Source organism: Thamnophis elegans, chromosome 7 (assembly GCF_009769535.1).
Source record: "Thamnophis elegans isolate rThaEle1 chromosome 7, rThaEle1.pri, whole genome shotgun sequence".
Classification (NCBI taxonomy): domain Eukaryota; kingdom Metazoa; phylum Chordata; class Lepidosauria; order Squamata; family Colubridae; genus Thamnophis; species Thamnophis elegans.
Window position 1 is genome coordinate 30,650,936 of NC_045547.1, and position 27,968 is coordinate 30,678,903.

Below are 27,968 nucleotides of genomic sequence, written 5' to 3' on the forward strand. Positions count from 1 at the left end.
CTGAAAGGCTTTGTATGCTATGTGGTAGGTTCCTTGCTCTGAAGTGGATGTAGGGCTAATTAGTGATCATGTAAATTGACACCTTTCGATCTAAACAAAATGTATATAATTTTGGTAGTAGCTTAGGTTAGGTTATTTTTATCTATTCATTCTTCAGTGCTTTATTTTTGCTCAGAAATAACATCTATTTGTATCAAAGCCTTGATTCTGAAGGCTAGCTACCAACTGCAAAGCATTAGGTATGGTCCCTTTAAAAATAAATGCCCAGTACCAAGATGGCAGCTTCCTTTCACCATTCTTCAGTCTGTGCCCTTCACCAAGATGGGGAGGGAGGGGAAAGAATGATGTCATTGTATGACTGTGTTTTTATGAATGAAAAGAATCCTGTGAGTGAGTAATTCCAGGAAACTCATATTACAACTCAGCAGATCGCAGCGCAGCGCCCAGCTCAGCCCTTCGCTTCGGGAAAACAACAACTTCATTTGGGGAAATAAACAAGGCGATTCGAAAGCTTAATTGTCACGAAAACGCGGCCCCCTCCGATTGCATAAAGAGGAAAACGGCAAACAAAAGGACGCTTTGGCAGGCAGTAAGTGACTATTTCGCTTCTAATCTAGTTTACAGACGGCCAGGGACGGATGGCGGCTTGCACTGTGCCATAGTGAGGCGTTTGAATGTCAGACGCAGAGAGGTGAAAGCGATGGAGAAATCCGTGGCAGGGTGGTTCATTGTGGATTGTTTCCGTGCGGTGAGGAGGGGCTGTCTGGTGTTGATTTTCTACAGAGCTAGACAGTCATAGTTGTTCCTCGGGAGAGGTTTCAATTTCGCTGATGTACAGCGTGTAGCTCTGTTCCGAAGAAAGAATCCGTAGAAGGAATCCGGATTTGGAGCAAGGCGTTTTGTTTTTTGTTTTTTTAAGAAACTGTGTCGTGTTGTGTTGACTTGCCTCGGTTTCACAGTTGCGAGGCAGTTATAAGAGAACAGGAAATCGCTTAATAAATAGGAGTTGCTCGTTACATTATTAGCCCTGTGTTTGCACGTGCTGAGGCCTCGGTCACATGTAAGAAGCCGTTTGGCACCCAGGCGAGTTCCGATGTGCGGGGTGGGGTATGGATTCCATTGGAAAATCATGTGGATTGGTCTAAATCCGCCCTTTCCCTTCTCTTCCCTTCCTATCCCGCCAATACACGAGTTGGCAATGGTTGGGTTTTAATGATGGTGTATATCGGCTTCGGAGGAATATTCAGGTGGATTCGGGAGTTCCCGGCGAAATAGGCTGAACCTCCAGAATGGTGCTGAACGCCTGATGACGCAGGGAAAGTGAAGAGCAAACGAAGGGTGACTTGGGAGTTTGGGGAGCCAACCGTGCAGATAACCTGCATCAGCATTTTAAAAAAACCTAAAGAAAACTTGGCCTGAACTTGGGACTTTCGATTTTTTTTCCCCTATTGGAAGATCCTGGGATTGCTTCCGTGCACAGGGGGTCCTAATTAATCCCCCAACCCCGTCCTGTTAAACTCCTTAAAGATCACGAGGGCCTTTGTTGTTGTTGTTTTTTGCGCACATCTAGAGGGATGTCTTCAATTTTAATTTGGGGTTATTTCCTCTTTGGTGCGCCTCATTTAGATGAATAAACAAATGCACAATCCCACTTCGTTTTCCGTTTGGGATTAATAGGATATCGGGATTGTTTGGGGTTTATAATTCTTTTCATTGTTGTTGTTTTTCTAAGTCACCAATGTAAATGACAAAGTTGAAAAAAGATCAAAGAGAGACGGGGGGGGGGGGGTTGAGAAAGCAGAAGTAGAACAGCCATCTTTTGAAAGCAAAGTCAAAAGGAGGAGTACTGTAAAAGCAACCAGAATAGGAGCAGGTGGATTTCTCCGGGAGAGTGGAGCACAGGTATGGAAATGCAGCTGAGGAGAACTTGGGTTACCCGAGGTTGGTATTGCTAACCTAAGAAGCGCTCAGTCAAGGATTGGCATCAACAGGTAGTATGATTTCAGTCTATAGTTATTAATTCACAAAAGACCATGCATTTTGGATAAAGTGTTTGATATTCTTGTTTTATATAAAGATGGCCAGCCTCTTTTTCCCCTGGAGCTTTGTAGCCTCTTGGTATACTTTTCCAATCCAGTATCCCCAAAATACATTTGGCTATAGACCTCTCATCCTCAGCCAGTGTAGTCACAGACATATCTAAAGATCTGCAGAATAGAGAAGAAACTGTTTTTTTCTTGAAAAGATACCTACCTCTGCTAGATGTTGATTGGAATATCATTGAGGACAGGCTGATAGAGTTGCATCTTGTATTTAATGCTACTCATGCTGCTGTAACCACAATTAAGTGATTATTAAGCTATTTAATTCTTTGGATGTTTTGTTTAATAACTCTGCTTCTGTGGTCTGCAAAAGTTCTGGTTTGCCAGTTCTCTTGAAAGTTTATATTTAATCTGTGGGGCAGGTGGTTTGTAGTTAACCATTAAAGAGAAAGAAGAAAATATTGCAGATGGTAAAACAAAAGAAGAAAACCAAGTCAAAATGTTTCTCAAATGTTTATTTAGCAAAAGGATTTGATCTGATCTCAAAGTTGCCTTCACTTGTGAGTAAAACAAAAACTTTATAAGCCAAAATAAGTACAATTGCAATTATTTTCTGTCCTAGTTTAAATTAATGTAGCCTAAGAAACAAAAAGGAACTACTGTAATAATGTAGTTTTGCATTAATTCCACTTTTTCCAATTTATAGACTCAACAAACAATTTCTAGCCCATGTATTTGTAAGCTTTCTCTTCTGTAAAAGTGCATAGAAAAAAAAATTGAAAGGGAACTTTCATTTTTTTTAACTTTTAAGGATTCTAAAATGTGTGTCTGCATAGTATCACATTTTTGAAAATGTATGTTCCTCAAGATATATTGTTTCAGAGTACAGTTAGATTTCACAGTTCCCATAATGACATACACATTCCTTTTATAAACTACAGCTGATATTTGTTTATAGATTCTAAGGAACGTGTACTGGTGATGTGCTCCATCCTTTAATTATTGCTCTGATTAAGCCTATATTTAGTAACACCTTGTGTGTCTATCTTTTTTTGAAGATGCATTAACTCTCCCCAGGTTGGCGCCTACCAGATGTATACAATCGTATCTTTCATAATTCCCAGGTAACTTGGCTTTTATAACCATAAACAGTCTGCATTTAGGGTTAAATCTGAATATATATCTATAGGCTTCTACCTGAAAGACTAGATCAAGAAAAGCAGTAGTTAAAAGTGCAGATTTCTGGCTCCCATTATCTATATAAGTAACCATCCAGTATTTAGCTACTTGTCTATTTGCCAGAGTCAACCTGCAGTTCTGTGCAAGTAAGTAAGCAGAAGGGTGGGGGGGGGGGTGAGGGAGGGAGATTCTCCTTTCGGTAACTAGCATAACTAGAACAGCCTTTTTCCTGAGCAAAAACATTTTAACCAAGGTTATTAACTTACTAACAGGTATGTAGTTTCCACTTCCAGGTTTAATTCAGAGGAGGAAGCTACTCCTTTTTTGAAACCTGTCTGGTAATGTAGGTTGCTTTTTTAGCAGGCAAGTTAAAAATATGCAAACCTGCAACTTTTGTTAGCTTGTTTTCAAGGCTGTTATCTTCCTCTATGACACCACACTGAGGACCAGAATGTAGATGCTGTACTTACAAGTACATTGGTGCAGATTTTTAGTAACACAATTAAATCCATTCTTCCTATCCAAATTATATAGCAGGCACAGAGTGAAAGAAGGTTGGGGATAATTAAGAGTTTTTGCAGAGAAGATCTTTGAGTTTTGCTTGTAGATGATATAATTGCCAGGAATGGGGATGTCTTAATTTACAGGGAAGTCTCTTTACACCGGATTGTGTTTGGTAGACTTTGGGATTATAGCAAAACTGAGTAGTTCCTATAATTGAAGGTTCCTTTGTTTTATTTAAAGAATGAACTGGAAAGTGTTTTTTTTTTAACCAGAGAATCTGTGGAAAGAGCTTGAGAGCTGAAATGAATTAAAGCTACCTTTGATATGGTGTTTCATATGATCATTTCTATGTAGTGTTGGATATTCAGACAGCTTTCCCAATTCTCATTCTTTGTAGTTATCTTAACCCTTCTGGTGAGAAATTTTGAAAATTATAGTCTGATACTGGACTACAGTGATTAGAGAAGGCTGTTACATAAACCTGTGAATCTCCTTTTATTGAAAGAGTGGACAAATCATGCTAAGACACGGTTCATTTGACCACATCTTACAAAATAAAATGTAACCGGCTGGGGTGGGAGTATACTATGTTGTAACTGTGATTTATAACCATAGTGGCTGGGTTTACACAATGTATTAAGGCAGTTCTGGAAACGAGGCTTCCTTGTTATGCCTACAGATTCTAAAAAAGCCCCCATACTGAATCCCTTTACTGTAATTAGAATTTGCAGCAATCTCAAAGATGCCATTCTGGTTAAAGGATACCCAAGTAGGCAGATGTTTATAATTTGATTGTCACATGAAATTGGAAACATATGTTGAAGAGGTGAACAGAGGGAGGACTGTAAAAAAAAAGCCACTGTGAATATGCTTACTAGCTAAAGTTTCTTGCTGAATATTTCATATAATTATTGTATCAGATCCCATGTTTGGGTTTCTTGATAATTTTTGTATAGCGGCAACTCTTGGGAAGCTTTCTTTTACAATGGGAAGCTTCTAATCAAAGTCATCTGTGATTAAATTTTGTGGCATGTAATGCCTGTTATGATGAGCAAACAGTTCTGCCTGGAGTGTATTTTAAGGGCACTTAAAGTTACCACAGGTTACCTGTTTGCATGACTACAAATCTCTAGAATGAAAAACATACTGAATAACTATATCTATAGCATACTGATAGGATCATTTCACATTTTGCTTTCTTTATCATAATTTGATCAAGGAAGGGAAGAGATGGGTGGGGAGAGAACAAACTTAGTGCCAATACGTGTTGAAAATATTTTACAGATTATGTGCATATTCTATATGTCATTTTTATTGACCACTCATTTGCACAGTACTGTTTGTGGCTCACAAGTAAAATAATGAAACATTTTTAAAAAAAATCTAAAAGCAAATCTGCATTGGTGCTGAAAATGCACACCATATATGGACACTTGAATGCTAATAGGTTTTCTTGGGCTTTATGTTGAAAATTGCTCCACATGTTGTGCTGAAGGGTCATTTTTATTGAATAATAAATCAGAGTATGGATACTAAATACACAGCTTGGGCTTAGGTATATTTCCTCAGGAATAAATCCCTTTGATCTTGGTGGAAGAAAATTTCTGAGTGAAATTTGCTAAGTGTGCATTTAAGGATATTCATTCCATTACAATCAGAATTCCATCAAGGCAAATTTGTTTTAGAATGTATAGATATTTTTTTCCTCCTCTAAACAATTCTGTGTTGTTGACTTGACTCTGGGTTAATTCTGAAATTCCTGGAGGGCATTTTATGACGGGATATATATACTATTCCCAATCATGATTCTTGGGTTTTTTTCCCCTTTCAGTTTATCAGAGTTTTAGATATTGCAATAGATATGTTAGCTCAATTCCCATACTTCCAAGCTATATGTGTATCAATAGCAGAATAGAAGAAACAATTACCAGACTCTACACACAGGGATTTCTTACAGCGGATATCTGTGTAAAATTTGGTACTGAAAATGGAATAATTGTTCCTCTGTCCATTTTTGTCATATCTAAGAATTGTTGAACTATAAGGGCTATGAATTTGGAATCAGTTAAATAGATGAGCTGAACCAAAATATTAAAAATTGTGCATGCATCTGTGTTTTGAAAATAGTGAACGTGTTTGAAGACAGGTTCGCTATTTTCAAAAAAAAGATATATGTCTGTTTCTTTGCTGTTTCTATGTTGTCTTGGATATTTGATACCCTATATGAGAAGTCCATTGAATACAGATGTGTATGCACATCCAAATGCACATCTTGGCATCAGAAAAGTTAACATACTATTTAGGGGAAAATCTGTTAGTTTTGCAATAGTTCTGTACACTAGCAAAATAATAAACTTCTTAGACGCTGGATGCCAAATTCATAAAAACCAGATACTGTGCAAACAGCTGCTATACTATATATTGATAGAGTTATGATGAATTATGCTAGCAAATAGATTATCCAAATATTGATCTTATACTTTTGAATCAGGAGGGAGTGTCTTTGCTTTACTCTATCCTCTGAAAATTGAACAGGGAAATTGCAAACGTCTTTCAACATTATGCTAGAACACTCCAGGAGGAACTGTGTCAGGCCCAGGGAATCATATTCAGAATGGGAATACTATTTTTATTTGCGGATTTGTTTATAGGAGTTATACGGTGTACCAGGACAGAGGCAAAAGTTCTTAGTATTTGGTTCTTAAGCAATGGGTTGTGAGAGGTCCACTATTTCCCTTATCTAGCAAACAAGTTCCATTTGCTTCATGGAATGCAGTTACACAAGTATCATGGAGACTTATTGGACATTCCCTCTGATGCAATTAGTGATGTCTGGGACAAGTTGCTACCCTCCTCCACATATAATAGTTTGCAGCACTCAGTGAACTTCCTTTTAAAATATATTGAAAAGGGTCACAAAAGGGTAAGAATGTGTGTGTACCGAAAGAAGAATTAGTTTTGCCCACACTACACTCCCTTTATTGTATTTGAGCTGTCCATTTTGAAAGAGTTTACTACATTATTTAATTTTATAAACATACAGAAATGTACTCGGCATCTCCATTCTGCCCTGATTCTGCACAGAAATTTCTAACAGCATTCAACAGAAATATATTTGGAGAATATATATTCCAACCTACTTTCTTTGTGGGAGTATATAGTCATTATATTATATACCATTAGTTATTATATACAGCAGTGAGCAGCAGCAACCAAAAAAGCCAATACAAGGCTATGTTGCATCAACGGAGGGATAAAATCAAAACCACATGAAGTATTAGTACCACTTGAATTGAATTGTTGAATTTATTTCATTTATATGCCGCTCTTTTCCCCGAAGGGGACTCAGGGCGGCTCACAATCCAAGTCAAGGGAAGGGGTACAAATAAAGAATAAAAAAGACGAACGGAACAATACACAATTTAAAAGCACACAACAACCATACCATTTGAGGGGGGGCAAAAGCTCTTTAGCCCCAGGCCTGTCGGAACAGCCAGGTTTTAAGGGCTTTGCGGAAGGCCTGGAGGGTGGTGAGGGTTCGAATCTCCACGGGGAGCTCGTTCCAGAGGGTTGGAGCAGCCACAGAGAAGGCTCTCCTCCGGGTGGTCGCCAGTTGGCATTGGCCGGCGGATGGAATTCAGAGGAGGCCTAATCTGTGGGATCTAATCGGTCTATTGGAGGTAATTGGCAGCAGGCGGTCTCTCAAGTACCCAGGTCCAATACCATGAAGGGCTTTATAAGTGACGACTAGCGCCTTGAAGCGTATCCAAAGACCGATAGGCAGCCAGTGCAGCTCGCGGAGGATAGGTGTTACGTGGGTGAACCGAGGTGCACCCACGATCACTCGCGCGGCTGCATTCTGTACTAAGGCTTTAGTAAGACCACACTTGGAATACTGCATCCAGTTTTGGTCACCATATTACTAAAAAGATGCAGAGACTCTGGAAAGAGTGCAGAAAAGAGTAACAAAGATGATTACAAGGGTGGAGGTTAAAACATACGAAGAATGGTTGCAGGGATTGGATTTATCTAATCTAGTGAAAACAAGGCCTGGGGTGACATGATAGCAGTGTTCCAATATTTGAGGGGCTGCCAGAAAAAGAGGGGATCAATCTATTTTCCAAAGGCAAGGCAAGAAACAATGGGTGGAAACTAATCAAGGAGAGAAGCAATCTAGAACTAAGGAGAAATTTCCTAAAAGTGAGAACAATTAACCAGTGGAATGGCTTGCCTTCAGAAGTTGTGGGTGCTCCATTATGGGAGGCTTTTAAGAAGAGACTGGACAGCCACTTGTCTGGAATGTTACAGGGTCTCCTACTTGAGCAGAGCATTTTACTGAAGACCTGCATGGTCCCTTCCAACTCAGTTATTCTCTTAAAAAAATTAAAAGTTTAGAATGGTGAGAGAAATCTACAAGGAACTCCTCCCAACAGCAAGAATTTTGCACTCTGCGAAATTTGTTCTGTGTCTCCATCCATAGAAATGGCATACAGAGCTACAAGTGCTGACTTAAAGCATATAGGAATGACAAAGAATGAAACAGAGCTGTAGCAAGTTTTCATTGTACAGAAAATGGACAGAATGGATTTGGTGAAGACAATTCTTAGCATCTTCTAATGTTTGAATATACAAGGACCTTGCTTTGAACTATTTGGATAATTCTAATAAATCAGTCTGCTGTCTCTAGATTAAAGATGTTACTATATTATTGGCATTATTTCCCCTTCCTACCCCCATTGGTGTGTTTGTTTCACTATTATTCTATGTTAAAGTGCTTAAAAACCATGTATTTAAAAACTGAAGCGTCAGAAAAGTGAACCTTAATGATTTTTTAGTCTTGATTTTACTAGGTCAGGCCTTATGATTTGTTAAACCTTGTTTTATCGTTTATTGGGTTCTAGCTAATTATGATTTGTTCAGCATTATTTAAACAACCAGCGACCTTGTCTAAACTGTAAACTAGTTCCAGTCTTACTAAGACAATTAAAAAGTAAAGAGACTTAGGAAAACTTTGGATTAGTGCTCCTATCAGGAATTGGATAGTTACACATTTCTTTAGGTTGACACTTAAAGAGACTGGCATTCCATTGTACTATTTTCCAGAAATAATGTACTACAAGCACCAGATTTTCCAGCTGGTGGGTTTATACTGTAAACCTCAACGTCTTGATTCCCAGTTAGTTAGCTCTTAGGAGAATAGCTGTTCTCGATGCATATTTAGTTTTGCCTTTGCATCTTTGGGTGATGAGACTGTCTCACGAGTAAGGAGTATTTGTTTCCCAAATGTTTTGAATCAACGTTGAGAAAACATCATTACTTCATATAGATTACACACTGGAATTTAACTTTGCATTGATGGGTTATGGCAAGCACCTTATCCTGGACTAGCTGACTTTACTTCAAGAGAATCTTCACTTGAGATGATGTGATGCAAATTTGCTTTGAGGATAAGCAAAGGATGAAAGCTTGATGACTTTCAAAAATGCTGTCGTTATTATAGTCCAATGCGTGCTTTGCATCACTTGCTGCTCCAGACTGTACAAACCTTGGAATCTCTTCAGTGTCATTCATGTAACTTTTAAGTCATCCATGTTTCTGTAGCAACCCTCTTTCTCATCAATGTCTTTACCCAACCTGTTATTATTTCTTGCAATATGTCTTCTCAGTTCCACAAGATTTTGGGATAACAAAGATCTGTATATCTGCCTGAATACTTCAGAACCTGAATTCCACTTCCAGTAATGACAAAAGGCACAGTAGAGATGGTAACGCATTTCTGTTTCTACTGATTTACAATGACCATGGACCAAGGGGCTTTAGAAACACAAGGCTTCAGAAAGGAATAGCCCATCCTATCCTGATGGTATGAGAAGGCTGAGAAATTATATAAGTATATAAAATTGAATTGATTCAAGACTAGATGTAGGATACCTTATCCCTTGGTTGTAGTAAACTAAGAGTAAACAAATTATTTATTTAATTATTTAGTTTGTCAAATATGTAAAAGTTGACAGGTATAAGTATAAACATGGACATGAGCACATGAAATGAGTACAAATAAATGGGGACAGTAGGACAGGGATGGTAAGCATACTTGTGCGCTTATGTACGCCCCTTTACAGACCTCTTAGAAATGGGGTGAAGTCCACAGTAGACAGTTTAAGGGGTTTGAGGAAGTAACAATGGAGTCAGACAGAGAATTCCAGGCATTGACCACTCTATTGCTGAAGTCGTATTTTCTGCAATCAAGTTTGGAGCAGTTTACCTTGAGTTTGTATCTATTATGTGCTCGTGTGTTATTGTGGTTGAAGCTGAAGTAGTCATTGACAGGTAGGACATTGTAGCAGATAATTTTGAGTACTATGCTTAGGTCAGATCATAGGTGGCATAGTTCTAGGTTGTCCAAGCCCAAAATTTCAAGCCTGGTGCCATAGTGTATTTTGTTGTAAGTAAAGGAGTGGCGTACTCTTCTTGTGAAATACCTCTGGACTCTCTCAATTGTATTAATATCCGATATACAGTACAGATTCCAGTAAATTAGTATATTCAGCTGTAAGACATTTGAGTCTATGGGAAAGAAGAAGAAAAATTCTTTGGACTAGATTTGAAAATAGGTCTTCTGCAAGGTCTTGCTTAATTAACTATTGTTAATTAAACCATGTTTTTCTAGAGATGAAAAAGGTGATTATATTCTTAAAGCATGTTTTAATGAAGTTAGATATTTGTTTCTATCATAATCTATCATTCCTAGTATTGCTTTGCAAGCAGGGGAATTATAAGATATTTTAAAATTAAAGACATAACATTCAATTAAGTCACTTGTATTTCAACCAAGGTAATTTTATTAAGAATACAAGAACATTATTTGCTCAGCAGTCATAAACTCTTTCTCTGAAGGAGAGGGGCAAAGGAATATTCATTATTTCCAGTGGGGCAACCATCTAAATCTATTAAGTAACTAACCCTCATCCCATAATAAATATCAGCCTTTAAGATTGCTGAAGGATTGTTGTATATAATAGTTACTGCCAGAGAAAAAAATTAAGCTTCCCAATGAGATATGCGTATGAATGTGATCTCAGCAATAACTATTTAGATTTGTAGCCAAATGACTAATGGCACTTAAAAAAACTTAATTTTGACCAGAAGATAAAATAAAAAAAATACTATTTAAATTTTGAATGTCTTTCAAAGAAAGCACAATCCTTCCTTGATGTGCTCATGTTCTGTGGCCATCTCTCATGTTGTGAACCATGAACACTAGGCGTTACTCTGAAATAAGTGTTGATAACCTAATTCTAGGAAATCCCTGCAGATGATTGAAAAATATACATATGATCTTAATGCTTCAAATATTATCCCTGGTACTGCAGAAAGCTTGTGAGGTGAAGTGAGAAGTTTAGAAATCCTGACTTCAGAGATTGAGGTTGAGATATCAAATGTTTGTACTTTCCGAGAGATTAAAAAAAAACCTAAATCTCCCTTAAACATTTTCAGCGTTACCTAAGGCTGCTCTTACTTATTCTGTACTTTTCCATTTACATTCACATCCTCAAAACCTAGACTGAGAATAAATATCACATCAATATCTGAAAGTAAATGTTAAACATTTTAGTGACAATTGAATTTTCATTTGTGTGAAAGAATTGAGATTCTGGAGGAGTAGATAAACGTTCAAAATATTTATCTATTTGGATATCTATTTCTAGATATAAATAGATATAAATATCTATCTATTTATTTAAAATATTTATATAGCCATTCATCTGATAACCAACTCTGGGCAGCTCCCACTCAATATATCTCTCACATTAAACCTCACTTCAAATCTTGGAAGAATTAGGCTGGAACAACAAAATCATCAAGAGCTCACCAGATATATCAGCTCAGTCTGATCTTTGCACACTAATACGCTGGGCTTTACATTTGGTATCTTCAGATCCCATATATAAATAGTTTATGCAAACTGAAATTTAGCCTTCTGACTACTAGATTACATTTCCCATAGCATAGAGGTGAGCTTTAATACAACACTTCTGGATTGGTTACTTCAAAGAATTTGACAGCACTAGAACCACTTGCGTGAAATTATACTATTACAAAGTAAACATTCATTGGTGTTATCCATATTCTTAAGAGCTGAGCGACATGAGGGCATAATCCTTAAAACATACCTATGCATTTGAGCAAACTTATTATCATATGATGCCACTAGGTACCAATACATACATTTTGTAAAGTTGTAGTTCACACATCTTAAAGTTGCTAAGTTTAAGAAACTATGTATTAGAACAATGGAAGTTCCTTGCTGTCCTCTGTTGCTGAACTACAATTCCCAGGGATGTCAGGGGCAGTTCTGAAGAATGCTGAAAACCGCAATTCAGGGACATCTGTAGAACCACATTTTTCAACTCTTGCAACTGAAGTGAAATGATAATTTAGTAAAGTATAAACGCCTTAATCTGAGCTTCACATACTGTTTCCAGAAGGCTTCCAAGAATAAAATACAATGTTGTGACTGCTAGCTGCCAAAAGCTCTACATAGCACAGTTGTATTGGAGGTCAGTTTTCCAAAGAAGAATGACAAAAAAGGCAAATGTCAGCAAGACGCTCCCTTCATTGATGAGCTATCAGAAAAATGCCAGGATCATTAAAGAAAATAAGAGAAAGGATGGTAGGAAAGAATGGAAAATTCTATATATTTGTCCTCAATTTTATACAATACTGCTATTTAAGTTGCTTTGGATGGTCTCCATCTAAACATTAATGTATCTGTAGATTGTTGCTGGACCATCCTGGGACACAGGTCCTCTGGTATAACCTGTTATATGCATTGTATGTTGTGTCATATCTTGAATTCCAGGACTTAATTAAAAGACTATTATTTGAGATGGCTTGCTGTCCTCAAGTACTGTTGTGCAAAATGAAAAGAGCAACTAGATCCAGCCACCAGGTATTTTCAGGGTGGTAGGTCGGGGAGGGAGGCATAATTTTCCAAGATATCAGCTGCTGCCATTGGCCTTACTATATAAGAATCCGTTTTTAATCACAAATATGGCAGTGTAAAAATAAGGGCTTCCCCAAAAGGAGATAAACTGAGGATAATCTCAATTTTTGAAAACAGCTGATGAATAGAATAGAATAGAATTCTTTATTGGTCACATGTGATTGGACACACAAGGAATTTGCCTTTGGTGCAGTGGTGGATTCTGGGCGGTATGGCCCGGTACGGCTTACCGGTAGCAGCCAGGAGCAGTGGCCATGGTACCAGTACAGTGGCTCGTTTGGCCCACCCGCCTGCATTCCATGGCTGTTTATAATGCGACTGGCCCATTGCGCATGTACACACAGCGTGTGGCGCCTGCATGACCTCTGCCGAGCAAGTGGGTGTCGCAGGGCAGTGGCATGTGCATGCGTGCCCATCTAGGATGCCCGCTCCATGCGTAGAGTACCATCCGGAACCCACCACTGCGCTCAGTGTACATAAAGAAAAATAAAATAGAATACATTCATCAAGAATACAGATGCCACACTTAGTGATAGTCTTAGGTTACTAATAAGCAATCAAATTATACTAGGAAACAAATAAAACAATATAACATTTAAAGATACAAGCAACATGGTTATAGTCGTAAGTGGAAAGAGATAGGTACTAGGAAGGAAGAGAAGAAGAATAGATATACAGTCTTAGTACATAATTTGACAGTATTGTGGGGATTAGTTGTTTAGCAGAGTGATGGCATTTGGGAAAAAACTGTCCTTGTGTCTAATTGTTCTGGTGTGCAGTGCCCTATAGTGTCGTTTGGAGGGTAGAAGTTGAAACAATTTATGTCTAGGATGTGAGGGGTCTAATTATTTTCACAGCTCTCTTTTTGACTCGTGCAATGTTCAGGTACTCAATGGAAGGCAGGTTGGTAGCAATTGTTTTTTCTGCAGTTCTAATTATCCGTTTGTGTCTGTCTTGTTGGGTTGTGGAGCCAAACCAGACAGTTATAAGCAGCAGATGACAGATTCAGTAATTCCTCTGTAGAACAGAATCAGCAGCTCTTTGGGCAATTTAAGCTTTCTGCGTTGGCACAGAAAGAACATTCTTTGTTGTACTTTTTTGATGACATTTTTGATGTTAGGTGTCCATTTTAAGTCTTGAGATACAATAGAACTTGAATGTCTCTACTGTTGATACTGTGTTGTCTAGTATTGTAAGAGGAGGTAGTATAGGAGGGTTTCTCTTAAAATCTACCACCATTTCTACAGTTTTGAGTGTATTTAGTTCAAGATTCTGTATGCAGATTCATTGTTATCTCAAATGAGACCAACCACTGTTGTATCATCTGCAAACTTCAGTATTTTAACATAGGTTAAAATTTTAGTAGATCCACAGATTGTATAGATGTATCTGACTGCAGACACAGCTCTCCAATGATGTTTTCCAAACACTGTTCTAATGCATAATTCTTAGTAGTGACGGTTGACATACAGTACATCTGCCTTTTGGGATGTAAGGGTTTGGCTTATTAGTCACTCTCAGCCCCCCCTCCCCCAGTGGACTGAAGTTCTTGTTCTGCCAAAGACCAAAATATATTGCTCTTATTCCCTCCCTCGTGTCTCCTTTCAGGCCCTGCCATTTCAGAGACACACCCGTCAGCTGGCTCTCCACTGTTCAGTTTCCTTCTCCTCAGGAAATGTTTGCCCTTCTGTGTTTCCGGCAACTGCAGAGCATGTCCATTATAGAGTCACTATACAGTGGAGGAGAGGATGTACTGGAGATACCTCATATTTTGCTTGGGTGGCTAGGTAGATGTTCTGTGCAAAAAAAAAATCATTTGGGGCTTAGAATTCTGGGAGGTGACATCCACACGTCTTAAAGTTGCCACATTTGAAAAACTCTGCTTTGGAGGAAATTAACAGCATTAAAAAATATATTTATTAAAACAAAACAAAAAGCACAGAATCATTTAGACTTTGGGATCTCTATTGCTCCTGCTGAAGTAAGGAACTGTGACTCCAGGATTTTTATTTTTATTTTAAAAAGCCAGCTGGGCAGGATGGATAGTAAGAAAATGAGACTGGAAGACAGATGAAAAAGAAGAGAAATTCTGTGAAAGACACAATCTCTGGACAAGCTTTAAATAACAACAATCTTTAAAAATAAATAGCAATCACAGATCTTTCTATCCCCCCCCCCCTCTATCTCTTCAATTACAGGCTGTTTCTGGGGGACTGTCAGGAGTACCCAAGAAAATGTCAGGTGACAGCTTGTCAACCAAAGCCCTAAAGGTAAGCACATAGCCGTTTGGAAAAAACACATTTCTCTGCAATTTTTTGAAAGCTGGAGGGTCTCCGAGAGATTTCATGTCCTTTCCATAAAACTCTGGTATTCTGCTATAACAGATTGATCATCATGACTTAAATCAGTAATTATTATCTGGCATTAAAAAAAACCCAACAACATCCAGAGTTCTTATTGGAAGAAAAGTAAACCTTACAAACTCTATAGCAGAAGTCCTCAAACCTGGTGACATTAAGACTTGTGGATTTCAACTCCCAGGGTTTTGGGAGTTGGAAGTCCTAAGTCTTAAAGTTGGGGATCCTTGCTCTACAGAATTTGTGCACAATTTGTGTACATCTCCATTCCTTTGATCTTCTTTGCAATTATTCTAGCCCCACCTTTTACTTTCCCTCTTCTTTGTGCCCTTGCTTCCTTGTTCTCTCTTCCCTCCATTTCTCCATTTTTTCCTTCCTGCTTGTGTTGTTGTTCACTTTCTCTTTTGGCCTCACCCTCTTTTCAGAAATGGTGAACATGTGGGTGGAAATTTGTATGGAATTAAATTATTTTAAATAAGCTGATACAGGACTTCTTTTTAAAGAATAGCCAGTCTGTAATCCACACAGTTGCTGAAGCACATATGGACGCATATTTGCAAATGGGTCTAGCAGCGTTGAGCCAAAAAGGGAAGGATGTTCTCTGTCTTTCCTAATGTAATTTTCCTCTCTGAGAGTTATTGCACTGATGTGGCTTTGTTAATGTGAACTATAAATTCTTACCATACATACGCATACACAAACAAATTTTGGCAAGCTGGGCCCCTTTTAATTTTCTCAGAAATATTTGAAGAACGGCACTTGCTTCTCCATATAAGTATTTTCCCTGCTTGTATCCAAGAAAGGAAACAACAAAAAATTGAAACTATTGCCTGCCCATTTTTAAGATTGACACATTGTTTGTTTAATAGCAATAGCACTTAGACTTTTATACCGCCTCAGGTGCTTTACAGCCCTCTCTAAGCGGTTTCAGGAGTCAGTATATTGCCCACAACAATTTGGGTCCTCATTTTACTGACCTCGGAAGGATGGAAGGTTGAATCAACCTTGAGCCGGTCGGAATTGAATTCCTGGAGTGAGCAGTGACTTAACCTGCAGTACTGCATTCTAACCACTGCGCCACCACAGCTCTTTAAACACAAACCTGGAGGACAGAGGCAACCCATTATTGTATGCAGGTAAAGTAAGGACTAGTGGAGGTGTGTCCTGCAGAGAAGTCACAGAAATTGCCAAGGGAAGCCAGCCCCTCCTTTATATTTGAGTGAAGAAATGCATTCTTCATTGTCAGCCTCTAGCAGTACGTTTTTTAAAACAAAAATCCAGGGCAGTAATTTTGGGAACTGCATTTATCTGCTTCACTGTTCTAGAAGAGGAAACCCCACACATTAATTTAGAACAGATTTTGTAGGAAACATCCAGGGGTGTGCTCACCCCAAGATTTTTTAGGGAGCCAACAATTATTGTCCGGAAGCTGGTGAATTTTGTTAAAAGACCTGCAACTAAGCAGGTCTTTTATTAGGAAATTATGATAATATCATAATGACAATATTCAGTTATAACTTTGTTTCTAGTAGCAATGCATGATCTGCAAAGGAACACTGAGCTATTGTTTACATGACTTCGTTTTCCTGAGACTAGAATTAGAATTAGAATTAGAACAATTAGACAATTAGAAATTGTCAACTGATTAAATAAAATAGTTTCAAACAATATGTAGTCTAAGTGTGGAAACTCAAACTAGGTTAGTTTATTCGGCCAAATGGCCACTTTCTTCTAGTTATTTATTGCTCCAAAACAATTTGAATAGGAATGGGTATTCCAGCTGTGTTCCTATAAGATGGAACAGTCAGGACAATAAAGTGTTGATTCACTAACTTTTGCTTAGAAACACCTCAAGGCAGATAAATTGCAAATTCTATTCATAAGAAGTGTTTGGAAATTAACCTGGAATGCAACCAGTAGCATCTGAACTGCAGCAGGAAAATATCACATGTGTCTTACACCAACATTGAGCAATGCTTAGTCAGGGTTATATGATAATCTCGATGTCCTCAAAAGCTAACGTCTCATATACAGTATGTAGTTACTTTCTCCATTGAGAGTTTGGAAACAGAATTTTTCTTCTGTTTCTACACAGTCCTACATAGGATTGCACTGTAAATGGTCTATGATCCCAGATATAAAGGATTGTATCAAACCAATTTTAAGAGTTGCATCCTGGATCCTACTTTTTGAATGCCCTCTGAATCAGATTTATTAATCCCAGAAATGGAGTATCTTCCACAATGATATCTGGATTGTGGCACTTCTTTCCCAAAGAGCTACTTGAGATCCAATACTAGATATGTTTGCGTTGCTCCTCTAGATTTTTTCCTCTGAATCCAAAGAACATTCCATCTTTCAAAAATGTTTTATAAGAGGGAAAAAATGAAATTTATATAGAAAGCAGTTTCTGTATTGATGCACTGGATCAAAGGGTTAAAACAATGAAGTTATGGGGGAATTGCATAAAAGAAATACAAAATTTTATATTTGGTTGTAATTTCTGCTGCTGTGAAATAATAACACTGATAAAATGAAAGATTAAAGAAGTCTTTAAAGAAATAAAGTGATGGGAATAAATCCAGACTGAGCTAGTCATACTTTGATCCTACTTATTTAGTTGATGGGTAACTTTTATTGATTCAGTTGACACTGATTTATGTACACAACTCCTCTACTGAGAAGTAAATTCCATTGAGTTCATTGCCATCAATTTCTGGCTAAATGATTTAAAGATCTTAGTCAAGTTTTCAAATCTCAAAATCTTATAATAAAATCAATTAATTTTATTATGAGGAATTTTTAATATAATTATTACAGTGTAGGAGGGGGAAAAGCCTAATCCAAAGAACATTGCAGAAAATATATACAAGTATATATAAATAGCAATGGCTACATACTTTGCTACAAACTATTACCCTGTTGTTGTTTTATTCTTCTAGACTCCCATTTTTCTTTCCAGTTGTTGTTGTTGTTGTTGTTTTTCCCGTTTTTCCCGTACTTGTACATCTGATTCTCAACTACTTGATCCTTTTCTTAAACAGATCAAACGGGAGATGGGTGAGAACACACCACATCTTTCAGATGAGGAGCTTATGGGATTGTCAGTGCGGGAACTTAACCATCATCTGAGAGGCCTGTCCAAGGAGGAAGTAGCCAGATTGAAGCAACGTCGGCGCACTCTGAAGAATCGTGGCTATGCGGCTAGCTGCCGAGTAAAGCGGGTGTGTCAAAAGGAGGAGCTGCAGAAGCAAAAGACAGAGCTAGAAAGGGAAGTTGATAAGCTAGCGCGTGAGAATGCTGCCATGCGCCTTGAGCTGGACGCCCTGCGTGGCAAGTATGAAGCGCTGCAGGGCTTTGCCCGCACAGTCACTGCTCATGGCACTGCTGCAAAGGTGGCAACTGCCAGCGTTATCACCATTGTCAAATCTGGTTCCAACCAGGCCACCTACTCCTAGTGCCTACAAGCCGAGCCATGAACTAAGTCCTGTTGCCATGCCTCTGCACAGCTCTTACCTAAAGCAGCTGTAGCTGCACTGGCTCTTTCCTTCTCCCACTTTTGTTCCAGCCACTGGAGGAGACACAGTTGACTTGAAGACCAAATGGCTAAATGTTGAACTTTGTCCTTAGTCCTTGCCTTCATTGGAAGATTGTGGGAAAGTGGTGCCCAACTTGTGTGTAATTTTAGCTGTCAGTTATTTGTGAATTGGATTACAGTGGCCAGTTATTTTTCTTTTCCATTTTATATTTGTTAGGTTTTCTTCTCTGCTGCTTCATACCTTGCGACTGATTAAATGTAAAACAGAGAGGTTTGAAGATGAGATCTTAGTTGGAAATGCTGCTTCAGAGAAGTTTTGACAGCAATTATAGAGAAAGGCAGATAGCTTCTACCTGATGGGAGAAAAAAAGGGGATGCCAAGATTGAAGTCTCCTTTTAATGTCTAAAACCTAGTGATTATAATAATCCAGATGTTATCAGAGGATATCAATTTCCCAGTTTCTTGATGCGTTGTTCAGACACAAGTCTAGGTATTCATGTATAACCCTGTCTGCTTTTTGTTGTAAACCATAGTTCCCATTTACCTACTGTTTAATTCAGAGCCTCTCGATTGCTTCACCATGAAATTGTTGTTTTACAAGAATCAGTCTGAGCCTCTGATGAGTAGACATTTAAAAATGGTCAAGAAAAGTGTTATTGCTTGGTGACTGCAAGGGTGATGGAAAAACAGATCACAAAAGGGACATGGTCAAAAAAGAGCTAGTTGCTGCTAACCCAACCTAGGAAGAAATAAAGGAATTATGCCCATTGCAGTGATTGGAGAGACAATCTCTCTGCAACTGTGTGTGGATGCAGCTGTGCTCCAAATACTCTTTTGATTGTAGAAGTGGTCTTTTGCTGAAGTTATAAGATTTATGGACAAAATAGAAGCAGTTTTCTAAAGAAGGAGAAAGAGAGAGAGAGAAGGAAGTGGGAAAAGTAAAGAGGGAGTGTATTAAATGAGGCAGGGGTGGATAAAGCAAGTGAGACTGATGGATAGTGAAGGGGCATCAGAATTACAAGTGAAGTTCTAGAGAAGACACTGAGGTGTCTAAAACAACGAGTTCCATGAGGGGTACCAATAGCAACCAACAGAATGTAATGAAGAGACCTTTTTGTATTTTCTTTCTGTTTTTGCATTGGCAAAATACTAGAAATAGAAACTCAGGAAAGAAATATACCCAACTATTACAGAGATTAAGACATTATATGTTCAAGAGAACCAAGCTATACAAAGGTTGGCCCAACCCAAGAAGCAGTACAGGCAATTGGGTGTGGGGTTCTGAGAGGTTCAGAATCAGTCCTAATCATAGCGATGCGGTGTAACCCAGCACATCTCTTCCAGTTTCTTTTTTCTCCCCAAAAGCAAGTTGAGAAAGATCCAGTCACTTACATAGAACAAGGAAAGGAGGCTTCAGTTTGAAAAACATTGGTGAGGAATATAATTCCTCTGTGCTTTTTTGTGGCCTAATTTTTGCCCCATTCAGCTATGTAAAATGGAAGATGCATTTCTCTTGAGGAAAGTGTCGCAGCTGAAATTCAAAACGCTTTTCTTCTTTATATCTGAAGGATGCCTTTTCACAAGAGCAGGAAAATAGCTTGAATCATAGCCAAAAATAATTTCTATCATGAAAATAAAACCTAGTTTGGTCTAAGCTAGCACAATGGCAGAGTTAGGTTCTCCTGGATGCCACTGTGTTTGTCTCTTGTTCTTTTAAGATAATATTCTCATATGCACTTAGTAGGATTTACTGTAAAAACCACACTGTTTAAAATGTTTACAATCACAATCTTGCCCTTTTCATTATAGCAGCTTTTATACCGTCCAGTGGTTTTCCAGATGCATTCTGCCATATTGGCTGGAAATGTGTATTGCAGACAACACAAACATGGAGAAAACTGATACCATTCAAAAGCCTAACTTAGTAAACACATGAACAGTGTATTGTTTCCCTTTCTCTGCCATGCTGTCATGAATCCCATATGTCATTTAAACCAAACTGCCTGCATGTACACACAGAATATCATTAGCACTGGACTTGTAGAATCAGCTATTGATATACTGCCTATCTGTATGCCTTTTTGGCCAAGCAGTTTTAGCCCATTGCCTTCTCATTTTAAAGTGAGTATGAAATTTTACACCAAGCATAGATGATATGAGAATAGCACATCTATATCAAGAGACGCTGGCAGTTCCATTGCTTAAGAAACTGGGAGGTTTATACACCTGGGAGACATGGATACAGTAATTCTGGAGAAAGCATGGAGAAGGGTTAGATTAGAAGACTTAGGAAAGCACCTTCTTCCATTAAATATATGTTGCTAATATAAGAACCAGTGAGTATTTGTGGGTAATCATTTCCAGGCATGTGCCAGTGACTTATTTAAGTGGCAAATATGATCCATTTTTTAAAAAGACATATGGTTGGGTTTACCCATCCTGCAGCTTAACGTGACTTCTACCCCTAAGATGGAATCAGCTTCCAAACCAGTGTTGTCCATCCTTCCTCTCCAACCTTTTGATCCTTAGTGGGGATTCCCTCTTTAACGTTTCTACCCTTGTTCACCCTATTTTTCCTTGTTCCTACTCTGTGATTTATTTATTGCACGAATATAAGTTATTTTCACATTCTTTATGCCGTTCTGCCTTGTGGCACGGCCGGGATGTTGGTACAGAGCTGTACTTTATATTTTATATATGCAAATCACATTTTATCTTCTATAGAGCAAGAAAAAAAGTACTTATTTATTTTCTGACTTACAGTGTGTCCTGCCAGACTCCTCTGTATTTTGTAGAATTTACAAATAAAGCCAGATTTTTTTTCCAAAATGGAGAAACTGAAAATAAGTGATATGTGCTCTTTTCTTGTGAAAATGAAAGAGATTGTGCTGAAGATCTAGGAATCAATTCTGGGAATTTCATTGAAAATGTATACAGCATTAATTTTATGGCTGCTGGTCATTTTCAGACATAGTAGAGAATATGCCATCCACTTTTAGGAGCCTTCAACACCAGGTAAGGTTGTGGGGGATAAAAATCTGCTTCTAAGTTACTGGAAGCCGGTATTGGGACTATTTTCTACCTTTTAAAGACGATGGGTATATCTCTTATTTAAGTACACCATGAAGTGCTTGTGTGATTTGGCCAATCACAAGACACATTTTTGTGAAAAAGCCAATAATATTAAAATACTGTACAAATCATTAGTCCGATCTTAATAAAACACGAAACAGGTCTAAATGTAGGAATACATAAGTACTCATTTAATCTACAGTACAATTTTCAACTTTTGTAAGTTATTTTCACATTCTTTATGCCGTTCTGCCTTGTGGCATGACCTTCTAGGCCAGTGGTTCCCAAACTTGGCAACTTTAAGACTTGTGGACTTCAACTCCCAGAATTCTGCTGGCTGGAGAATTCTGGGAGTTGAAGTCCACAAGTCTTAAAGTTGCCAAGTTTGGGAACCACTGTTCTAGGCTAAAGAGAAATAATTTGTTTGCTATTATTTGGTGGTGGAGGTTAAATCTGAGATCCAAAATGCAAATCCAAAATCTTATTTTTCTAACCTTCGTTCTGTATCCTTCTTTCACAGTTGCACAACCAAATGCAGCACCCAAGGGTCCCTTATCAAAGTTATCCATTTCTCTTTCAGGCTACCTTTAAGCCTGTATGGTTTCTCATCCATCCAGATCACACTCAATCCCACGCCCCCTCAGTCCTACCTGAGTATAAATACAAACATTTCAATATACAGTACATGGACTGCAGATATTCAGGGAAGGACTAGATGGAGCAGATATTCAGAAGCCCTTCTCATGGTTACTATGCAGAGTTATCAATACTTCTCACTTTCTCGACACTGAAGAGTCATTTGCTCTTCTTTCCTCTTTTCTGAGGGATGACAGAGCCCAAAAGTCCTAGGAAATAACTCTGGCAGTGGCCTGATGAACACCTTTTTCAGACCACTTTCTAAATATAAATATGTGGAACTTTTTATCTGCATAAGGGAAGAGGATTACAAATAGGTTTTTTGCTCTAGCAGAAGTAACTTCATGGTAGATGGACTCTCTTGTTCATTGTTTCAAAATGAAGCATTTGTAGCTTTGCTTTATCCTATCACAACAATCACCACTTCACTGTAAACAGAGATTCAAACTGTAAACAGAGATTAAGTTTTGAATCAAGCCAATAAGGAATCTGTAAGGACTGAAGAGCAGCAGTTCCCAGGCTAAAGAGACCTTTAGATATTAATATATCTCGGGGACCTTCTAAGGGTATCAAGAAAGCAATCAAATATCTCCTAGCTTCAAAGGGCAGCCAGAAAAAGTTCAGAGTTTAAACTCTGGAGCATTATATATTTATGAAAGCTCTGACTTCTTGACTTTGTGGTGGATAGTCAGCTGTTGTGTTTAGACCTTCTCGTCTGCAATAATAATTCTACCTTAGCTGAGTCACATCTAAGCATCTTCTGCCAAGTGCTGAATAAGACATTAAAAGGTTGAAGAGCAATGATTTACTGCTGAAGCATGGTATGAAGTGTGAAGAACTAAACGGGCTTTCTTATAAACAAACAGGCAAATTCTTGCATATAGATCTCATTGTATATTAAAACATACTAATGATAGAACCCTATAAACAGCCTTGTCCAGAGCATATTGTATTTTGAGATGCCTTTATTTTCGTTGAGCCCTTTAGTTCAGTAAATGGCACATGTCCTCAAAGAAAATATCTGAATAAGAGAGTTTTGGAAGGGTAAATCAGATCTCACTGATACTGAAGAATGACCATGCATTAATAAACAGGAAGTTTCCTGACTAAGTGAAACCACAGTCGTTGCAGCTGTACACATTTAGCCCAAAAAAGCAGCAGAAGAAACAAAATTACAACTGCCATGTGCACCAAAGTATTAAAATAGTGCCATGGGGACTCTTGTCATATGCAGACCACAGGGGTGGGTTCCTGCCAATTTTAACCTCTTCTATAGAAGAGGTTCCACAAATCTACCATGCCGTTTAGAACTGGTTCCAGCTCCTTCCCTCCCCCCGCCGGTCTGTACCACGCTTGCCTCACCCGCTGCTCACTGATTGGCTGGCTCACCAATCGCACTGCCCACTTCTAAGAGTCCTAACTAAACCTTAAAGTCTTAAAGCTGTGAAGTTTGAACATCCCTGGGTTTTTTTTCTAAAGGGTTAGGGGTGCAAGGGTCTTGTAACTTGACAGCTTTAAGACTTGCACACTTCAATGCCAGAGTTCCTGAGCCAACATGACTGGAGGAGGAATTCTGGGAGTTGAAATCCAGAAGTCTTAAAGCTGTCAAGTTTGAACACCCCTGGTTTTTTTTTTTCTAAAGGGTTAGGGGTGCAACGGTCTTGTAACTTGACAGGTTTAAGACTTGCGTGCTTCAAATGCCAGAGTTTCTGAGCCAACATTTTGGTTGCTAAGCAAGAGCATTGTTAAGTGAGTTCCACCACATTTTACAAGTTGGCCATGCCCACCCAGTCACATGACTGCCAAGCCACTCCCACCCGGTCACATGGCCAGCAAGCCACTCCCACAAAGCAGGCCACACCTACAAGAGGTTCTAAATTTTTTTGAAACCCACCACTGGCAGACCACTAAGCAATCTGTGCCAAATAAAAGCAGCTCTAAAACGAGATGAATATAGAGAAAAACAGCTAGAAAAAAACATCTCCTGGAATGTGGCTTACAGGTCAGAGTTTGGCAACTGGACTTGCCTATTCCTCATTCCATAGACTTATCATCATTATAAAAAGGTTCCTATTTACATACTGGGGGAAAGCGTGCACGCACACACACACATACCAGCAGCTCAAAATTAATGTTTCTAAGTAAATTGTACTTGGCCCATTTCAATAAAACATGACTACAGTAGTCACGGTTTTGAAAAAAACTCAGAGGGACAGAGTGGGAAGGCTTAACAAATTATTTTCTTGGCAAAACCATATTAAGTAGTATTTACATGTTACGGGGAGCAGTATTTCCTCCACTACCAGTTTGGTACCATTTAATATTTTCTGCTTAGGAGTGAAAGGCAACCTGCAATCTCTGTGTCCTGTATAACATATAATAATTAATGCTAAGCTAAATATCAAAAGTTCATGATAAACTGTAAATGGATCTGAATTGCTGCATGGCTGTAGTGAAATACAATCCTAATAAGAGAATAGAAAGAGCTGCCAATTTTGTCTATTGTTAAGATCCCACAGATGAAGGAGGCCATCTTGGTAGAAAAATAGATTAAAGATGACAAGCAGTTTATACATTTAGTTATTGATTTGTTATAATTCAAATGCAACTCTCAGACCATTTTGTGAAGAACAAAAATGGTACCAACAGTGCAGTGGTGGGTTTCAAAAAAATTTGGAACCTCTTCTGTAGGTGTGGCCTGCTTTCCGGGTCCACTGGTGGAACCTTTTCTAACCGGTTCTGTAGATTTGACGAACCAGTTCTACTGAATAGGTGCGAACTGGTAGGAACCCACCTCTGCAACAGTGTAAACCATGTTGCAGCTATAGAGATTCCTATGAAATGAAACTGAAAATCATTTCCATTTGAGACTTGGCCTCTTGGTGTTTTTCCACCAAACTTTGATTTCAGTAGCCTATTAGATGGTATAATTGAAAGCATGGTATAATGGTATAGTTGTTCAGTCCAACATTGCTACTCAACTGATGGCAAATGGAAGAATCCAGGTATGTATCCTCATTTCTGCCATGGGCCAAAAGGCCTAAACTGCAAATCTTTGTTGCTGTAGGTAAGAATGACTCTTTCTCTTTTTATCCCCCAATGCCCTGATCCATATAAAAGCTTCTCATATACAAAAGCCTGAGGTTATATAAAAAGTGGGTGAAAACAGATGACTGAGTTGTGAGAGAAATGAAACTATTACAGACAGGCAGATTGTATTTTGCAGAAGCGTTTATCCTAAAAAATTACACATGGAAGCTGCTTTAAGTGTAGAAGGGCAGAGGAGATGATAATCTTTGAACCATCAAGGACATTCAAAGAAAGCTATAAAAGATAAAGGTTCCCCTCGCACATATGTGCTAGTTGTTTCCGACTGTAAGGGGCAGTGCTCCTCTCCGTTTCAAAGCCGAAGAGCCAGCGCTGTTCGAAGACGTCTCCGTGGTCATGTGGCCGGCATGACTAAATGCCAAAGGCACTACCTTCCCACCAAAGGTGGTGCCTATTTTTCTACTTGTATTTTTACATGCTTTTGAACTGCTAGGTCAGCAGAAGCTGGGACAAGTAACGGGAGCTCACTCCGTTACGTGGCACTAGGGATTCAAACAGCTGAACTGCCAACCTTTCTGATCGACAAGCTCAGCATCTTAGCCCCTGAGCCACCGCGTCCCTAAAAAGAAAGTTATAGAGAAATGAAAAAAGCCCCATCGGACCAATTTTGTTTCATGATCAAGGGCATCTTTTAATATTGTGAGCTGCCTAGAGTTAACCCATGGTAAGAAGGGCAGCCAATAAATGTAATAAATAAATAAAATAAGTAAATCTCCACTGGTACTGTTGAAGGAACCTCATTTAGGGAAAGTCATGCACAGAAGCTAAAAATGTTCTCCTGAGAAACTTGTCATAAATGGAATATTTTGAAGCTAGCTATGCTGTACTGAAATGATAGGAGAAATTAATTAAAATTAAAAAGTGATACCATAAAGTACTTCCTTTGAGAAGCAGTTCTATGACCTTAGTTTTTCTGCCAGTCTGTGGAAAGTATCTTTGCAAATCAATCCATATTGAGTGTGTCTTAAAACTGATACTTTTGTCACTGTGATTTAACAATCTGTCTAGAAAAGTTTGGAAAAATGCTTTGTTTCCAACTGCGATCCCAGAAGACCTCATATTGCCTTGGGTATTTTATAGTCTGTTCCAAAATCAGAGGAACAAAATCTAAAATGTATGTATTCTGTGGTCAGATCTTTGGACAGGAATATTATCTGAGTGAAGCATTGGCTTAATTAATTAATTCCTCAGTTTGCTGAGGAATTCTGGGAGTTGAAGTTCACATATCTTAAAGTTGCTGAGGTTGAGAAACACTGGTCTCCCCTAATACTCATCTCTAGGCAAGAAGCAACTAATGGTCAATATATATGTGAAGATTTCATTGCAGAGCCTGACAAAGAAAGAGAAAGCTTAAAGATTTCTCCCATGCAGGTAATTTTAAAAAGGACCCATTCCATATGCAGTCCATAGAGCCACAATTGAATCAACTGTACTGCTGCCCAATGTAAAAATAGAACCATAGGATAATCCAATGTGAAAGGACTGAGGTAATCAATTAATCAACATCTCATTGGTACTCAAGCAAAATGGAAGTGTTTGTAGTTTCATTCCTGAAAGCAATAGCGTTGTTTTTGCAGTTTTGCAAAAATTCTGAAAAAATGGCCCTCTTTATAAATAAATAGCAGATAAATGTTTGCACTTTTTCTGAATAATTTCAGATCACGTTTACACCGAACTCAGACCAGAAAGAACAGAACAGGTTTGTCAAAAAAGAAATGCAGATCCTTTTCTTTACAGCTGATGTTCTTCTACAGTTTGCAGGTGTTTGAATACTCTCAGTGCTTGATGCAGCCAGTGGGTTTTGGCAGATCCAGTTACACTCAGGGAATGCCAAATTAGCCATGTTTATTAGGACATTTGGTACATTTTTCTGTAAAAGATCACCACTGGGGATTTTTACCACTTTTGAATTCTTCCAGAGGGAAATGTGCGTTCCTACAACATCTGGAGGCTGTTTTGGTTTTTATAATCTTGAAAAAGTCATAGTAAATATGAGCATGATCAGTGACAGTTTTAAATCTTATAAAATTCATATGCTGCAAACTGAACTAAAACAAAGAACCTTATGACTGAAAAAAAATCACAATTCTGGAACATCACATAAATGAAATCAACTTGAGTTTCAAAGTAAGTGGAACTATTTTAGGAAATAACCTTCCGGAACATAGATTTTATCAAGGAGATTTGGAAACAAGAACTGTTACAAGATGCAAAAGAAAGAGGAGGACTGGGTTTACCGGATTTCAGATTTATTTTGCAACTTGTGGTTGGTCTGGATGAAAGAACAGATGCTGCTGAGAAGCAAGTGATATTTAGAGTTAGAGGATCCTCACCTGAGGCTTGGATAGCATGGATACTTATGGTATGATAAAATTAAAATGTTGATTTTAAAAACAATTTTATTTGTTGTACCATGTTGAGAATATGGTATAGATATAAAGCCAAGTAATGCCCAAAAAGTTCAAGAAGTATGCCACAGAAGAGAAACAGCAGGTAAAGACAAATGGTTGACATATCAGGAATT

General features: G+C 38.3%; 2 protein-coding genes across 10 annotated transcripts in view; one reads left to right on the top strand and one right to left on the bottom strand.

The window, feature by feature from the left end:
* The window catches only part of PLA2G6 (phospholipase A2 group VI), a 35,981-nt gene extending 33,647 nt beyond the window's left edge, over positions 1-2,334 (bottom strand). The window contains exon 1 of the mRNA XM_032221508.1: positions 2,254-2,334. The gene's annotated coding sequence lies outside the window, so the exon portion shown is untranslated. The remainder of the gene's footprint in view (positions 1-2,253) is intronic.
* Positions 404-20,769, top strand: MAFF (MAF bZIP transcription factor F). Of its 9 annotated transcripts, none has more exons than XM_032221519.1 (4): positions 562-589; positions 3,101-3,166; positions 14,931-15,002; positions 18,134-20,769. In XM_032221519.1, the coding sequence occupies exons 3-4, from the start codon at positions 14,967-14,969 to the stop codon at positions 18,545-18,547; spliced, it is 450 nt and encodes a 149-aa protein (XP_032077410.1). In that variant the 5' UTR covers positions 562-589; positions 3,101-3,166; positions 14,931-14,966; the 3' UTR covers positions 18,548-20,769. The 9 variants fall into 9 exon arrangements, with proteins under 9 accessions (XP_032077411.1, XP_032077410.1, XP_032077404.1 ...); XM_032221513.1 differs by lacking the exon at positions 562-589 and adding an exon at positions 618-1,991; XM_032221515.1 differs by lacking the exon at positions 562-589 and adding an exon at positions 618-1,991 and having other exon boundaries at positions 3,120-3,166.
* The last annotated feature ends 7,199 nt before the right edge of the window (positions 20,770-27,968 follow it).